We start from the raw sequence: 18,754 nt of genomic DNA on the forward strand, positions 1-18,754 counted from the left end.
TGTGAAACGATGAATAAAGTCAAGCAAGCCAACAAATGTGCCATATATTAGAGAAGCAGCGTCATAGAATTCCCAGCACCTCCACATGACTACTACATGCTGTTGAACGTCTCAAAAGGGACAGGTGGACTTTGCTCTACTTCTCAGTGTCTCTTTGGGTTTCTCCAGATCCTCGCAAACCCTTAGATTCATTGCTGTGTGTCTGAAATGGCATTGTGTGTGTGTGTGTGTGTTGACTGAAGTTCCAATTACCCAATCTGGTCATGGATTAAGCCACTTTATAATATAAAAATGGACAAATGGAGTCAAATAGTTGAAGCACTGCAGAATGAAAATATCAGGATCTGCTTCACTGAGCGAGGCCTTTCAGCTTCATATCATCAAAGCAGGCATCAGCGGCTCTCAGCATCTGCTGCAGGGCCTTCAGGAGCAAAATGTCCACTTGAAGACTGACCTCCGTCACCGTTGAGTAGTTCTTAACTGGAGAGATTGAGGAGATAGGAACACCTAGAATCTGTCCAAGCTGAGAGATCTGCAAGCAAAACAGAAAAAAGGGTGAACTGAGAGGGACATCACGATAAGAAAGACTAGAGAAAGACAAACCCAGGTGACACTCAAATTATTAGGAGTGGAAGCATCTGAGCTGCATTAACTGACTGGATTATGTTCATCTTCAAATGTTTAAATTTGCCTAACATAAGTAGATTTTTGCAAACCTTGACAATGATCCCCTCGCTGACGCTCTGACAGCACAGGTTGGTTAAGTGACTTATGATGACATGATGTGCAAATACGGAAAGAACAAGCCAAACTTTGACTTGGTTTTCACCATAAAAGCAAATAAAAACAAGTTTGACTGAATGAATATTTATTAGGATTGTGATGGCCAGGCGCATACAGCCACCCTAACACCGACAGACAGACTTACACACAAGTTCTCTCACAGCACGCGGTTTATTTACATTTGCACTCCACAGGTGGCGCACTGGTAGTGCTGCTGCTGCTCTGCTGTAAGGAGACTGTGGAAGTTTGTGGGTTCGCTTCCCGGTTCCTCCCTGTGTGGATAGCGATTTGAGTACTGAGAAAAGTGCTATATAAATGTAATGAATTATTATTATTATTATTAAAGCACAGTCCCTTTGCCTTCAGTCCTCCACAACAGGCTTTGTCCTCTTCCTCCCGACTCCTTGCAACAGGCCCCTTTTTATAGGGCACCTGGAAGAACTTCAATTGCCCAACGAGCTTCTTTTGGCAGCACTTCCGGGTGTGGTGGAAATGCTGCCAAATAGGGCCACTACAACGTCCATGCGCCCCCTGGTGGTGACCACAAGTCATGAGCATAGATGCTCAACCCTGTTGGGGCCCATGGAAACCAAAGGGGTTGCCCTCTGTCGGTCCAGGGGAGAAGCTGTCCTGCAGATACTCTCTCCTCAAGTCCTTCCATAATCAAGACATCCTGCCTGGGTAAGGGCCCCAGCCGTCCCCCACAGGTTATATATATTTATGGGAAGGAAGAGAATTGGTTTGAAATGAGAAAAGTGCTGCAGTGGGCTGGCGCCCTGCCTGGGGATTTGTTCCTGCCTTGCTCCTTGTGCTGGCTGGGATTGGCTCCAGCAGACCCCCGTGACCCTGTGTTAGGATATAGCGGGTTGGGAAATGACTGACTGACATGAGAAAAGTGAGTGCAAAAGGACACAAACGCATGAGGCTTTAACACCAAACCTGCACTTCAGGCACTACAGAGATACAGAAAGCAGGTAGTGAGAGACTTGATGAGCCTTGTAACAGTGACACTAGTTTAGGACGATCTGGACAAACTTCATTTAGTGGCAGAGAGGGAGCCCATCTTCAAACTGTGTATTTCTCACTTAACACTAACTAAGTGATGCAGTAGTAGTTTTTGTAAAGAAACACAGGTATACGATAAGTCAAGGCTGTGGTTGAACCCATCATATGGACACATTTTTGAAAGATAAGACAGAGACAGGTGGGCCCAACAAATTCCCAGCGTTAATTCTCCTCTGTCTCTCTCTCTCTGTGAATACTTTAGTTGATGTCCCCTTCATGATGGCTCTCTTCTTCTGCACTGGAGAACTGCCACATGATTCTCATATGGTGTCAGACACACGACACGACCTGTCAGCCAGTGCTACTTTTGAGCTCCTGGATGACACTTGAATAATGGTAGAGACTTTACCACTTAAAAGACTTTAATAATACCAAACAAGAAAGAAGAGCTGATAATAAACAATGAACACTTTATCACATTCAGGTAATTCATTGTCATGACGAGTAGTAAAGAAGAAAAGTGGCACAATAGCTGAGAAATCTCTAAAGGTTCAGATGGCCCTTTCTTGTTAGATGGGCTGACTTTACATGTTTTATTACTTTACTTCTTATGATCACATCACACTCATGACATTTTGTCCACCATCTGTCACTTTGACTCACCTTCTCTTCAAGGTAGCGGCTCCTATATACTTTGGTCAGGTCATTTTTAATCTCAGGACAAGCTTGGTCTATCTTAGTGGCCAGCACAAGCTGAGGAACACCTGCAGGATAAGAGAAGAAAGTCCATGTAATTTTCCAATTCTGTGTCCCATTTGTCAAATCATTGTCTCACTAGATGAAATTGTCACTACCAAATCATTAAGGGTGAATCAGAAAACCTAATTTTCAATCTAAAACTATTAAATTATTATATTTCTATAATAATTCTATTTTTGTTTTTCATTGTTGTTACATAAGACTATTATATCTTTGCCATTTCTTCAGTAGTTTGATTTATCGCAGTTGCCGCAGTCTCAAGGCCCATGGCAGGACTGAGTCAGCTTGCCTTCACTGTTGTGGATTTTTTGTTTGTTCTGCAGAACCTCACAGCAGATCTGACGTGGTCAACACCAAAACTAGTCTCACCCAGGATTTTGGTAATGATAATCAGTTACTTTATAGCTCACATAAAAGCAGACACAGTCAGCGGTTATGCCAATGTAACAGCAGTGCCAGGTTGAGGATGTCCTTAGGACTACTGGGTCAAGGAAGCTGAACTCCGTGATTGATTCTCCACAAAGTGATCTGGTGAGAGTTTTAGATTTTTCTAAGAATGTGGGATGCTATTCATGTCATTTTAATTGGCAACATACAAGTTTGAATTATTCATAACTGAAAAGGGTTTCATATTATAAGCACTGAGGACTGTGGATGGTGTTTCCGGTTGTTAGTTGCTGGGGTATTGGATTTGCTGCTGATATTAGTTATTTATTACTGCTTTGTGTGTCTTTTCAGTTCACTGGAATATTCATCTGTTTTCAGATAAATTATTAAAGTCTAACAAGTCCATTAAATAAGAGTGTGATGCTTCAGCTTATTGCCTGTGATACGCTGCATTGTAGGAGTTTTTGTGAAGCAATTAACACGATAAACTAAACAACACTGTGTGAAGATGACTAAGCTGACCATCTTGGCTTGAGGCCTTCTTTGTTTTTCATACTTTGATTCTGGTTTTGCAACTTTATGACTTTTTTCATTTTACCTTTTCTAGTTTTTAATCTGCTTGCTTGCTTTCTAAGTACATTTTTGCATTGCCCTTTATGGTGCCTTCCATCATCTGCTTTTCTCCATCACTCAGTAGTAACTCCAGGAATATCAGTTCCTCTCAGATATTAGGTATATTAATATCAATGTCTGTAGTTATTTAACTTCCAATTGTGTTAGTTGTGCAGCATAATAAATATTTTGTTTTCCAGATTTTGCTTATTTTGTTACACAATTGTGAAAAAATGCAACAAGTCCCAGCTCTGCAGATTAAATACTGTAAGAGAGACTTGGGGTGACATTCTGTGTCCCTTTGCAACACAGTGTTGGAGAAGACAACAAGGACATTTAAGGCATTTTGTCCAAACAGAAGAGGGTCAATAAAATAATTCAGAAAGTCATACATACTCAGGATGACATCATGACAGTGACAAGTTAACATAAAACAGAGGATGTCTGCCAGAAAGGTTAGAAAAGGAACAGAAAGGACATTGCAGTTAGTAGATTTAGTCAGTTAAGGATGGATACACACCACCAACTACAGCAGATTATTGACACTTTACCAGTGAGGTCTGTCAATGTGACTGAACCTATGGATGAAACCCAATTGATCATCTTGTAGAGAAGAGGGATGTCCAGACTAGGATTGCAGACACACCAAGGTGGTGACATTTTAAAAGACGCACAGATGCAGAAGCACAAAGGGTCACTAGATGGTGTTCCAGCCTGATTTTACTGGAGTTGTGCAGCAAGTGACCCCAGAATGGGATTTTAAGATGCATCTGGTCAAATACACTGAGTGAAGAGATGGGGGAAACAGGCCAGGAGGTAAAAGGGTGTGCTTGGTATGTGAGGCACATTCTGAAGACATGACTCTTTATCCAGACCTTCTGCATATGTCAGCAGACTCCTACAGGTACCAGTCCCACTTTGGATGTCTCAATGTCTTCCTTTCCAATCTTTATCTTTCTTGTATATTTGATGCCTCTAAGTACTCACTGTACTAAATTGTTCAGATGCTATATGGCACACATTTCATATGTAGCACCTGACTAGGACTGTACCTCACTGCAGCACATTTAATCACAATCAATAAGATGAAAAGAATATTGAAACACACTACGAGAGACAACAGTCACACGGACACATCACATCATTTACTGTACAAGGTGTGAAGTAAGTTAATAAGAGATTCTTGTTACGCTAAATGGAATGAACTCAAGTAGGCCAGGTAGCGTGTGTCTGTAGATACTGGCACAGAATGCCCATCTTCATTCAATGTGATGATGCAATGGGGTGCTGCATATAATCTCATTGACTCATTTGTCTCATTCCTAATATCCCATCATCTTCTGCCAGGGGCTACAGGTACTCACCAATGCTGGTCAGTTCATTGCGGATGATCTTAAATTTCGACAGCAGATTTTTACCAAGGAGGCTGATTGTGTCTGCTTCAACCACGAAGACAACGCAGTGCACCTTATCAGCCAGGCTGGGATTCTCTCGGTAGCGCTTGTCATTTCTGGTTATCGGTGCCTTGGGATTGAACTAGAGAGACACGATCAGTTTAACATGAGATACAGTCACACTGTCCTCACTCACCTATACATTATCTACAGTTCTGCTTGTTATTTCTAATTCTTCACTGGGTACCCATTAGTTTGCTTCCTGTTAGACCTTCATACTTGACTGCTGATCATGAATAAAGTGGTCACCTTTACTACATATTTGAACTTTTTCATATGCCAGTGGATAATTCTCTTTTTATTTTCATGTCACAGCCAATGTTCATTCTAATTTTAATCTACCAAACAGATGTGAACAACATATGTCCAGTTTACTAGCAAATTTATCAATTCTGATTGGTGGAAGCAAAGAGCACCAATACTTAGTTGAATTGTGGGGAGTGGAGAGGGGTCCCTTGTGAAGTGCCACAAAGCAACAGCACACAGCCATTTCCCTGTGAGGTATTGTGGGCTTAGAGGTATCATTGACTATATCTGGAGTAGGTCCTCTTGAAGATACTATGTGGGGAATGAATGGTGATGGCATTGTGAATCATTAACACCTGTGAGGCAGTTCTACAGCGCTGCATGGCACCCTGCGCATCTACACAACTCAGAGGGAACATTGATCACAATTAGTCCATTTATGCACAGTTGAATTTCCGTGAGAGTCTGTCCCATCACATTGTTAAGAAGCTCCTCATTTTTCTACAGAGAAACTGCCATATTGTTTCTACCGACAGGATGGAGAAGACAGCAAACTGAAATACTTGGAGCTTACATGGTGGTCACCAGACCTAGCTGAGTATGTGCTGTGAAAAGGCAAGTTGCAGTGCAAAAAACAGTCCTACCGGTAGACACTGTAAGGGTGAAGACAGATGGATGGTTCAGGAGCGCTCCCTTTCTTGCGGGGAAGCCAATGAATCCACTATCAGTCCTCAGCACACAGGTAGACAGAAGACGATCCAGACCCAACAATGAAACAATCCAGGACACAAAGACTAAATACGGCTTAATCAACAGGAGGCAGTCCGACAGGTAAACGGAACACAAAATACAATAACAAAAACACACCTCTGTCTCCTAGGACACCTGCCCTCCTTTTAAACCCCTCTGACCACCTTTGACCCCAACAGCTCCTGCAGGGACTGCTGGGAGATGCAGTTTTAACTAATAGTAGCACTGCTACACAGTAAAAACAATGCATCAGTGATACCTGTTTGTGGTGACCATCGTCACTTCACTACACTTTAAGGTGAACCCTGGCTCCATAGACATTACCTCCAAGTTCTCAGATTTTTTGTCTTTCTTTTTTTAACACATGCGCACAGTCCACCTTCAATAATTATTTATTTTACTTGATAATACTTCCAGATATAAGTTTTATGTCATGAGTTTACTCTGACATCAGTAAAATGACAGGCGAGTCTCACCTCATACAAGTCTGGGACGTGTCCTTTAATGACGCTGATGATGTCTTCCACACGGATCCCTTCATCATAGTCACTGTCTTCTAGACCCATTGTGTCACACAGGACGTATGGCAGCCTCTTTCCACCTTTTCCATCGTAAACTGGATATGTTCGGTACTGCATGTGAAAACAAAGTCGACATTTACTCCTATAGCACAATTTCATACATATAAATATCTAAAAGTGCTTTGCATTAATAACAGAAACATCAAAAATGTTCACATAAAACAAGTATAAAAACTAAAGAGCAACTGTGTCTAAAATTAATGAGGAATTCAGTGAGTGCAAATCCAGCTGCCCATCTTCAGTAGTAAATTCCCACAGCTTATCTATTGTGGTAAATTCAGCTCAGACAGACGCCAAGACACACAAGTCCCAAAGCACACGCTTTATTGTCTCTTTCTTAGGTACAGCACAACACAGGGCACAAATCGCCAACAATAATCTCAGTCCCATCTTTCTTTCTCTCTCTTCTCTGCTGCCTTCACTCCTCCACCTCCTGACTCCGGAATGGAGTGAGGCAGCTTCCTTATATTGTACCTGGAAGGGGTCCAGGTGCTGTCCTACTAACTTCCAGCAGTACTCCCGAGTGCTGCATGGGCACCCAGAAATACTCCAGGTGTCCCCAGATCTTATTCTGGCAGCACTCCCCAGTGTGGCAGAAGTCCTGCTGTCCTGGGCTCCACAAATGTCCAGGCTCCTCCTGGCGGTGGCTATGGGCCCCAACAGGGTTGAGCTTCCAAGCTCTGATCCCGTGGCCTTGATGCAAACCAGGGTGGCTGCCCTCTCTTGTGTCTTGGGGAAAATATTGTTTCTCTCCCGGTCCTTCATTTCTCCAGGCATCCTGGTTGGGTAAGAGCTACAGCCATCTACCACACACTATATATATATATATATATATAAAATCTAACGTCTGTCTGTATGTATGCATGCTTTTCACGAGAGAACTACTTAATGGATTAAGATTGGTTTTTTTTCCTATCATTTGCTTCAACATTCTGGTTGATTTTGTGACTTCTCTCATTGTATTATAGTGCGCTTGTGGTTCCAATTTATTCGCACAAATCCGAGAGAGAGGCTGCGGGCTGAGGGGAGGGGGAAGCAGGTGGGGCCCTCCTCACTCACACGCCAGCCTCTTTGTTCGAGTCGCTCTACTTCTCGCCATGTGTTGGAGTGCACCTTGCCTTCCCTAAGCTAGTGACACCTGTTTGTTCAGCAGACTTTATCATCTACAGATTGATAAGGAGTAACGTTTGATGTTTTGGAGACCAGAGCTATGTGTGTTTTAGAGGGTAGCTGCTCATTGGCAGAGATATCACGGCCACATGCTCTTCTCCCCACGCAGGGGACGCTCTCCTGTCAGAGCTGAACACGATCAGAAACGGTGCCAACGTTTGACCTTTCGCTTGGATAGAATTACATTTTTTTTTATTTTTTAAATAATTTTTAAAGTTTGTCCTGTTTCACTACTATGTGGGCAAAGCAGCGGGGGACAACTAGTAAAATAAATGCAAGAATGAGCTGTGACTGGAGGTACAAAGTCAACAACAAAATAAAAATCCAGAAAGCATTCAGTTTCCTAATCCTGCTACTCAGCCAATAACAACATTTATTTTTATAGCACATCTTCATACAAACTATGTAGCTCACAGTGTTTTATAAAATGTCAAAAAAATAATTAAATATAAAGAAACAAATTAGAATTAGATAAGAAAAATAATGTATAAATAGTAAAAAAAAAAATAATTCAAACTTAAGATAGATATACATTTAACACTAAAATCACTGAATCCTGTGAAAATGTTTGTTGTCCTTGACCACATTAGTTTTCCTGACATAAGCGAGGAGACACGTAGCTCTTTATCACTGTGCCAACTGCTTGCCTTTGTTTTGCAAATATGACAATTAGGGACACTCAGTCTGAACTCACAATGGCACTTGGCACTTGCTACTGCCCTGTTTGCCTCATTGTTTGAATGCCTGTACATTTCTCAGTTTTCCTCCCTCCTTCATTGGTACATGTCTTCTTTGCCTCCTTCTTAGCCTTTATCACATCCTGCACCCCTCTGTTCCACCATCATGTCTCGTTGTCCTTACAGAGTCTCCTTCCTGTCGCCCTACCTACTACCAACCTACTCATTTGCCATTCTCCTCCCACCATTCCTGTACACTCTCAAATGACTGCACTTTATTTAAGACTTTCTCCCTAAACCTGTTCCTAAACCTTTCCCCTTCAAATCTCTGGCATTTTTTCCTTGACTCTTCTTGCTCTGGTTTTATTCTCCTGCTGACTCTGCTCTCCTTGTCCATAACCTCCACTTTATGCTGCACTGTCACACTTTCCAAATCTATGACCTTTCAATTCTTTATCTATTTCAAATGGCTTTCTCCTCCTCCACTATTTCCCCACTCCCAGTTTCTCTCCCCTACTCCTAATCCTCCATGTCCCCACTCTATCATCTCTCTACTCTTTCCCACAAGCCCATTTAGATCACTCACCAACAATCACCTTTTCTCCCTCTCCTACCACCCGAAGCTCTTCATCCATTTATACCCAGAAAACATCCTTTTCCTCTTCCTCACAGGCCACTTGAGGAGTACTGTATACGCACAAATGACATCAACTACAGTCTCACTAAGGCCCAGATTGACACTCATGACACTATCACTCCTCATATTCACACTGACAAGGCCATCCTTATGTTGTTTAGATACTACTAGACCTACACTATTTCTCCTTGCTCATCTGCTCCACTGTGCAACAACTTCCAAGCCAAGCCTCCTCCTGATTCTCTTGCCGTATTCCCCTTCCAACCTTGCTTCCAACACACAGAACACTTCAACTTTCCTCCTTTCCATCAAATCTGCCAACTCTCTTCCTTTGTCAGTCATTTTCCCAGCATTCAGTTTCCTCACGTTCACCTTCAGCTTACCCTTTTCTTTCTCCTTCCCTTTCTTCTGCTTCTTCTGAATTAATTTCTTTAGCTGGGCTTGCCCTTAGCCCAGTATAGATTTGCCAGTCTTTTTCAGCAGAGCACAAACAAGAAAAGCCTAGGGCTAGTAAGTCACATGTCCATAAGCTCCACACCCCATATGACTTGAGGGCTATGCTGATGTCTGATCTGGTGCTGAGCCCAGCAGTTATCCACAGCATTAAATATCTGAACTGGAGACACTGAGTGACTAGAGAGATGACCATAAGGCTAATTGGAACTTCATTGCCCAATTCTTCTTTCTGCCCCACACTTACCTGTTTGCTTACACTGGTGTCTCCATGCCCAGATGTGGCCTGCAGAATCACATGACCTCTGAAGGTGCTGTTCACTGAATTGAAGAAGCTGCTTTTACCAGCTCCAATCTGCCCGATCAGGAGGATTCTGGGCTCTTCCACTGACTCTGTCAGACTCTCGTAGAATCGGATTTCTTTTAGAAGTTCATCCTTTACCCTGTTTGTTACAAAGGAAGACAGAGCAGAAAAAACAGTTGGGAGTTCAGAGGGAAACTCGAGGGATTTTCCCTTTAGGATCAGACTCACTCATATTTGTCACTTTAAAACCTATGGGCCAAAGCCAGCCATGCTGCATTCCCATTGTTCCCTCAACCAGTCATTTAGCAATTCTTCAGCACTTACAATGTGCCTTCAGACACTCAGCTTCTTCAAGGTCACACAAGTGAGTGTAATTTGACAGGTCAGCAGACAAAAGTGATGACTGGCTGAAGGAACAGAGGAGGAAGCAATGGCTCTGGGTGAGAAAAGTCAAATAGGATGCTCGGGTCTGCCTTTGATATGACTGCGGACCAATTCTGAGTGTGGACAGCTCGTTTCACTTCACTTTCATTATTGAGAATTTAGATGAAGGATCAATGTGTCTTGTTATTAGTTTTAGAGCTGTTACCTATTAAAAGCTTATGCTTGAAGCAGCTAGAAAGGTCAACATATATTTTAGCATAATGGCCGCTGGTCTGCCTGTCTTTTCACTTTGTGAGCTGCGGAGCTGATCGCACCTCCAGAGAATACAGATGCTGCTGGGAAAACCCCTGAAAAACGTTGACAGACTACCTTCAGCTCTGTCGCATAATATGCCTCTCGCGTGGTACTCCGCTTACTTAAAAAGCTTGTACGGGCTTCTGTCAGTTTGGAATCGATTGTTTTGCTTCTCCTTCTCTCTCTCAGACTTTTCCTGCTCCTGACACATACTCCTTCGAAGAAGAAGATACCTGTGCTTACTTTTAATTGAGAAACAGAAGTGTCAACACTATCCTGTCAAGGAGCACGTTTAAAACCTTTTAAATAGACAAATGTTTGTTTGCAGTGTTTGAATAAAATTCCAGTCTCTTCATCCTCCTCTGTTTTCTGTGCAATTCTGTGACCCAAGCGTGACAACTTGTTTTTTTTTTAACTTCAGTGAGTTAAGGATGTTGTGTTCTCTGAGGGAACTGAGCAAGCAGGCATTTGTTTTGGGAACACGGCTGCTGAGGCTTCTGACTGACTTAAGACTAAACAAGCTTCCACAAGCGTTCAAGGTCTTAAATCTCAAGACAACTAAGCAAGTCCTCTACTAGTCCCTAAACATACAAACATTTTAAATGGCATTTAAATTTCTATATTAAGGCTCATCAATACCTTAGGTGATCAAGTTAAAGCAAAATGAATTGTGTTAGCTAGTTTGAGATAGAGAAGAGTTTAAGAGTTTATTATTAAAGTCTAGGGTCTTTCTCTTCGTTAAGCGGATGTCTGTAAGCCCAAGGCCACTTGCTTCCATTCGCAGCAGCTCAGCCCCTCTGCTAGCAAGTCAGAGACAATGTGTGTTTGCGTGCCTCTGCCTGACAGTGCAGCTGACTGTCAATGTTCAAAGGTTTTCACATTAGCACTAATAAATATATTTTAGATCGCATTTAAGTTTATATGTCAGTTCCTCTTTATGAATCATTATAATAAAAAATCAAGTTACAGCAGAATGTAGTGAGCTTTAAGCTATGGAAGAATTAATCATTTAAGGCTTGTGTTTTTGTCTTTCTTCTAAGCAATTAGGAAGCACCATGCTTGTCCACACCTTAGCCCTGATCAGTGAAGCTGCATGCTGCCACTTACTGGCACAGCCGCCTATGATTTTAGCCTTAAGGGGAGCCAGTGGAACAAGTAATCATTTGTTGAATCATTAATTGAGCAGTCCAGTTTTCAAATGTGGGTCCTCCTGACTACAACTTAATGGCGAGAATTGATTAATCAAAAGGCCATCGGTCTTTAACAGCCCAGGATTAGGAATGTGTGAATGAAGGAAGAGGTGATTGGGTGATGCTCACCTCCAGGTGTCAAGTACGTCCTTCAAGCAAAAATGACTGTTATGAGAAAGTGTAGATTGGGAAGGAAATTGTTATGAGCAGGTCTACTGGGAAGAAGATTGTTATGGAGACATTAATGGGGCAAGGTTATTGTTACGAGAAAAAGTACTGAGTAAGGTCATTATCATGAGAAACCCTGTAAAGTAGATGATGGGAAACGGTGTGAAGGGGGGACATTTTGAGATAAGAATTGTAATAAATATGAGGCTCGCCCAGAGCAAGGGGCTCACTTCATTGAACTGAGACGGTTTTATGTGCTCTGCGATGGTTTCCTATGCTGTGCAATAAAATCTAATTCGGACTACCTGTCTGAAGACTCTGCTTGTTTTTTCTGAAAAGGTTTTCTCCATGACATTAACTGCTCATCCTGGGGAGAGTCAGAGTGGAAACCTATCAGGTCAGAAAGACTGGCCATCTGAGTACTTTCAAGTATGAAATATTATTTGTGTCAAAATGAATGAAATTAAATTAGAATAATAAATAAATAATCAAAAGTATAGCATTAAATATGAATGAGTCATTAAACTGTGAAAAAAACACACATAAATAAATACAAGTCATCTAATTATTATGTAGCTAGACATTAAGCCCGTTACAATAACAGGCGCTAGAACAGTAGTGCATTCTCTTTGATAATTTTTTTACGCTCATTTTCCTGTTCTTCCATAGAGCCATTTGCTCTTCTGAGTCTTTCTCTTTTAGCGTTTTTCTGACGTTCATTTTCTTTTTCTTCTTTTTTGGCTGGCATGTTGTTAGTAGTAATATACGCTTGTACGACCGTAATATTTTCTGTTACAGTAATACTGGCTTGTATGTGGCTGTAATATGCGTCACTGTATTGTGTGCCTTTAATTTCCTCTCGCAGTAATACTGGTTTGTATTTCCGTAAAATGCCTGTAATTTTCTCTGATAGTAATACTGGCTTTGATGTCCGTAATATGCGTTTAATTTTCTGTCACAACAGTGGGTGTAAGAGCCATTTTCCTTGTTCTATAAGATTCATGAATATTTCTTAGATGACAATGCATAAATAACGGGAAGTTCCATTAACCCCCGTAAATAGATTCGCGGTGGTATATTCTTACCATTTCTAACAGCTTGGAGTAAACATTATTCTTCAGTCAGCTAGTGATAGCCTTGCCTTGTATAAGGTGTAGAGGCATACGGTTTTTAACCGTGATCGCACGTGACTGTGCCTGGGCACTTGCCTATGTGCCAACCGGCTTACGAACCTTTTGAATGTGAGATACAACAAGTAAAGAAAACTTGTTTTCTTAAGTACTGCACCATATGCTAAGGCGTACAGAAGAAGAAATTAAGAACTTTTAAGTATAGAAATTACTAAAGCTTTTCAAGAAAAGCTAAGTTTAAAGAAGATACATTTTTCCTTTTTTTTGCCTTTTATTCTACGCGTGTAACTATTTTTTCTTTTATTCTTGTGTGGATTATTTACTTTTACCTTTCACTAAATACCTTTAAAACAAACTCTTGGACTCTGAGAATTCTTTTGACACACGTCTTACCCGTGCCTGATGACACCTTATATATTTCAGCAGCTACAGTGGGCAATCAGCAGATTCTCCCCAGTAACTGATGTAATGTGTGGCGTGCAGCTGATAATCGTGCTTGTGGCGTCTCTCCAGCAAGTACTGTGCAGTTCTGCAGCAAGTATTTTAATCTGTGCTGGCGTGCAGCTGATTATTGTATGTGTGGCGTCTCCCCAGCAACAGATTTTATGTGCGAGAAAATAAATCTACTTTTAAAAGTCATCCTTTTGTAATATCATGAAAATTCGTATAGTTAGGAAAACCCCTTAAACGACTGACACTTTACACTTTACCGGGCCAAGCTTCTTAATCACAAATGTGACATCCTCAGAGTGAACACTTGCACAAACACACACACACTAATCCCACCTCTTTGGGGAAGCTGGTCTCCGCGTCTCAGTGCCCGATTGGATTATTCGTGCCTTTTGTTTTAAGTCTTTCCTCATTTACAGAAATCCGATTGGATTGGCCGCGCGATATTTTATAGGTCCCGCCCTCTTTGTCTTGTGTGACGCGTCAGGCGGCCTTTGAAGCATCGCACCGTGCCCCGCGCATGCGCACTTCACCAGAGGACACACACACATGGACACTGGATGCTCACAGGGGTTTTATTAAAGAGGATATGTCATCATTTTATTTTTAACTCAACAGTGTAGTTATTTTACATTTAAATTTTGCAAGATTTACTTCCAAACTGTATTATTTTTAAAGACCATTTTTATTTAACAATGACACATTTTAGAATGGCTAATTTCCTGTTGAATTCTAACTGCTTATTTCATGATGATCTCATCACTTGCCAGGCAAGACCTTTTCCAATTGGTTAATTATTTCCTCTCTACTATATCTGCCTGATTGTAGCCAATCAGAGATCTTCAGTGCTACTTTTCTTTCATTCATAGTGGCAAAATCATTGAGGCAGTAAGAGCTGTTATAGTGAGCTTTACACATAAAATACTGTATATAGAAATAATTTAATATATTGTAATTGTATTGAGCAATGCGCATGTATATTAAATGATAATAAACTTTTCTTTAAAAACCTAACATCTTGTTTATACTGTTATAATCTATGGGCAATGCTTCAGGAAACAACAAACAAGACATGCTAGTCTCGTGCTGTTCCAACTCCTTAACGTAACACTGCCAGTATCCCTGATGGCCGCTTGTCACTGTCACATAACTCCTGCGTGTGGCTGCTGTTTATCCTCTCAGAAAGTCTCCTCCTGTCTTGTTGAATGTTCTCGAGGCTCATGGAATAAAGGATTACTGTCACTTAAGCACTTAGCCCACCTGAGCCTGTTGACCACAATATGATGATATTTTAAGACAAACTGATGAGATTTCAGGAATGCATGTGTAGTGCGCCTCTAAATATTCACAGTAATGATCAGTAGTTTAAGATTTACTGAGCCCTGTGTTATCTAGAAAGCAGTCTTAACCTACTAACGACTTCTTCATAAAGGTCAGCATTCTGAAGAGCAGATATGAGACTGAGCATTTACAGTATTAGATTAGATTAGATTTAGACAGAAATTTAATGGCATCAGGGAGGAAATTTGGCTTTTTACAGAAGCTCAACAAATAAATACACAAGTGTTACAACAAGCAGATACACAAAGGAAATATTAAAAAGAAAGAAAAACCTCAGGCGGCACGGTGGCGCAGTGGGTAGCGCTACTGCCTCGCAGTTGGGAGACCTGGGGACCTGGGTTCGCTTCCCGGGTCCTCCCTGCGTGGAGTTTGCATGTTCTCCCCGTGTCTGCGTGGGTTTCCTCCCACAGTCCAAAGACATGCAGGTTAGGTGGATTGGCGATTCTAAATTGGCCCTAGTGTGTGTGGGTGTGTTTGTGTGTGTTTGTGTGTGTCCTGCAGTGGGTTGGCCCCCTGCCCGGGATTGGTTCCTGCCTTGTGCCCAGTGTTGGCTGGGATTGGCTCCAGCAGACCCCCATGACCCTGTATTCGGATTCAGCGGGTTGGAAAATGGATGGATGAAGAAAAACCTCTAAGTTGGCTAAAGATAAAGAGAGCAGTCACAGTCACAGTGAAGCACTACCAAGACATACTCTCACTTGTATAAAGGAGCCCAAGTCACATTTCTGCACACACTTCTGTAGAATAATTTATTGCTTGAAAACCCCATGTCTGCATGGGTTTCCTCCCACAGTCTGAAGACATGCAGGTTAGGTGGACTGGTAAAGCTAAACAGGCCAGTGTGTGTTCACCCTGTGATGAACTGGTGCCCTGTCCAGAGACTGATCCTGCTTTTTGCAATCTGCTGGCTGGTATTTCCTTCAGTCCTCCGTGACTCTTCTCTAGTTCCTCTGTATTACTAGATTCAGACTCCTAAGTGCCCGAGGCAGTGCACCACTACCACAGCCACTCCTTGAATATTGACTGGGTGTACAGGCTCTTTGCTGTAATAACCAGTATATTGTCAATATGTCTCAAAATTGTTAAAGGATCTTTTTCAGTTTTGTCAGCATAACTGACAACCCAACTCTTAACTGCCTCCATGTCTTTGTAAGTTGAAATGCAAGACGTACTAAAGATCTCTGGTCACCCACCACCTACAATCAGGGAAAAGTAATCAACAGCAAAAGATTAAGCTTCAGCTATTGATTGACAAGTGGCAAAACCATCAGGAAAAGTGGCAAACTGACATAAAAAGCACGAGCATATATATTGATAATCAGAAATCTGCCATTCAGAAAAGTTCTGCTGTTAAATAAGAAAAGATTTTAAAATTAAGACCCATCCATCCATCCATTTTCCAACCCGCTGAATCCGAACACAGGGTCACGGAGGTCTGCTGGAGCCAATCCCAGCCAACACAGGGCGCAAGGCAGGAACCAATCCTGGGCAGGGTGCCAACCCACCACAGGACACACACAAACACACCAAGCACACACTAGGGCCAATTTAGAATCGCCAATCCACCTAACCTGCATGTCTTTGGACTGTGGGAGGAAACCCACGCAGACACGGGGAGAACATGCAAACTCCACACAGGGAGGACCCGGGAAGCGAACCCAGGTCTCCCAACTGCCAGGCAGCAGCGCTACCCACTGTGCCACCGTGCAGCCCACACATTGAAATTACATTTTGTAATAATTAAAAGACTTTGTCAAAAATTATGTTTTTTTTAACAAATTTATATAAACTCACCAGACACTTTATTAGGTACACCTTGCTAGTACCGGGTTGGACTTTCAGAACTGCTGCAATTCTTCATGGCATAGATTCAGCAAGGTGCTGGAAACATTCCTCAGTGATTCTAGTCCACATTGACATGATAGAATCACGCAGTTTCTGCTGATTTGTCAGCTGCACATCCATGATCTTAATCTCCTGTTCCACCACATCCCAAAGGTGCTCCATTGGATTGAGATCTGGTGGCTGTGGAGACCATTTAAGTCCAGTGAATTCATTTTCATGTTCAAGAAACCATTTTGAGATGATCTGAGCTTTGTGACATGACGCATCATCCTGCTAGAAGGAGCCACCAGATGATCATAAAGGGATGCACAAGGTCATCAACCATACTGAGGTAGTCTGTGGCATTTATACAATGCTCAGGTAGTGTTAAGGGGCCCAAAGTGTGCCAAGGAAACATCCCCCATAACATTGCACCATCACCAGCAGCCTGAACTATTCTTTCATACTTTCATGTTGTTGACCCTACCATCTGAATGTTGCAACAGAAACTGAGACTCATCAGACCAGGCAACATGTTTCTAGTCTTCTATTGTCCAGTTTTGGTGAGCCCATGTGAATTGTAGCCTCAGTCACCTGTTCATAGCTGACAGGGGTGGCACTCGGTGTGGTCTCCTGCTGCTGTAGCCCACCTGCTCCAAGGTTCAAAATGCTGTTTGTTCAGATCTGCTCTTCTGTATACCTCACTTGTAACTAGATGCTTTTTTGAGGTATTGTTGCCTTTCTATCCACTTGAACCAGTCTGGCCATTCTCCTCTGACCTTTGGCATTGTGGACGATCACGTAGACAAGACAGCAGGTGTGGTCATATAGCAGCTTTTATTCTTCAGAGTCACAGTGAGCAGAGTTTCAGAAAAGCAGGCAATCAATATTACATGACAGCGTCAGGGCTCTTCTGAGCCACGTCTGTTGGGTGGGGCAAAGTTTTATACCCCTAGAACACGTGATTTAATATCATTATGAAATGCAACAGTTGACACTTTTATTTTACACAATCCTTGAGCCAATTCAACGCCCGGGAAAACGTGATAAGGCAGTCTCAGTGTGGAGTGCTTAGACCTTGAGTCCTTTTGACAAATATTTTTTCTGTTTGCTCAGCAAAGCATGTTTTTAGAGCTTACTTCTGCTTAACTCCTTAGACAAGGATTAGTACAAGGGAACGAAGAGAACATTCATCTTCCACAGCATCAACAAGGCATTTTCACCCAGAGAACTGCCACTCACTGGATATTTTCCCTTTTTTGGACCATTTTCTGCAAACTCTGGAGATGGTTGTGCATGAAAATCCCAGTAGATCAGCAGATTCTGAAATTCTCAGACCAACTTGTCTGAAGACACCAACAACCATGTCATGTTCAAAGTCACTTCTATTACCTGTCTTCCATATTTCGATGTTTGGTTTAAACTTAAGCAGGTCGTCTTGAAAATGTCGACATGCTGAAATGCATTGAGTTGCTGCCATGAGATTGGCTGATTAGGTATTTACATTAACAAGCAGTTTAATAAGTGTACCTAATAAAGTGGCCAGGGAGCTTACATATTGCTGTGCTTTGTCATATGATTAGTTAGTTTATAATTGCTATTTTTTTTTTTTAATTTTGACACAAATGGTATTTCCAGGGGCGGCACAGTGGCGCAGTGTGTAGCGCTGCTGCCTCGCAGTTGGGAGACCTGGGGACCCAGGTTCACTTTCCGGGTCCTCCCTGTGTGGAGTTTGCATGTTCTCCCCATCTCTGCGTGGGTTTCCTCCGGGCGCTCTGGTTTCCTCCCACAGTCCAAAGACATGCAGGTTAGGTGGATTGGCGATTCTAAATTGGCTCTAGTGTGTGCTTGGTGTGTGGGTGTGTTTGTGTGTGTCCTGCGGTGGGTTGGCACCCTGCCCGGGATTGGTTCCTGTCTTGTGCCCTGTGTTGGCTGGGATTGGCTCCAGCAGACCCCCGTGACCCTGTGTTCAGATTCAGCGGGTTGGAAAATGGATTGATGGATGGTATTTCCAAGCAGAGGTTCCTGGCTCGGCCTTTGGGTGCCCAGGACAGCTTCATTAGTCAGTGCCAGGCAGACATGTTAATGCAGTATTGAGAGCAGCAGTGGGCAAAGGCTGCTGGCTTTTGTCTCAGCTAATTACTCAAATAGGATT

At 42.3% G+C, this 18,754-nt stretch overlaps 1 protein-coding gene across 1 annotated transcript in view; it reads right to left on the bottom strand.

Annotated features, from left to right (window-relative positions):
* Nucleotides 1-337: 337 nt before the first annotated feature.
* The window catches only part of LOC127529430 (interferon-induced protein 44-like), a 57,017-nt gene continuing 38,600 nt past the window's right edge, over nucleotides 338-18,754 (bottom strand). Inside the window, exons 3-7 of the mRNA XM_051932941.1 lie at nucleotides 9,762-10,028; nucleotides 6,473-6,628; nucleotides 4,911-5,082; nucleotides 2,452-2,552; nucleotides 338-532 (exon numbers count right to left, since the gene is read on the bottom strand). Coding sequence (XP_051788901.1) covers nucleotides 350-532; nucleotides 2,452-2,552; nucleotides 4,911-5,082; nucleotides 6,473-6,628; nucleotides 9,762-10,028 — 879 coding nt within the window. The 3' untranslated portion in view covers nucleotides 338-349. The remainder of the gene's footprint in view (nucleotides 533-2,451; nucleotides 2,553-4,910; nucleotides 5,083-6,472; nucleotides 6,629-9,761; nucleotides 10,029-18,754) is intronic.

This window comes from Erpetoichthys calabaricus, chromosome 10 (genome assembly GCF_900747795.2).
Source record: "Erpetoichthys calabaricus chromosome 10, fErpCal1.3, whole genome shotgun sequence".
NCBI classification, from domain to species: domain Eukaryota; kingdom Metazoa; phylum Chordata; class Cladistia; order Polypteriformes; family Polypteridae; genus Erpetoichthys; species Erpetoichthys calabaricus.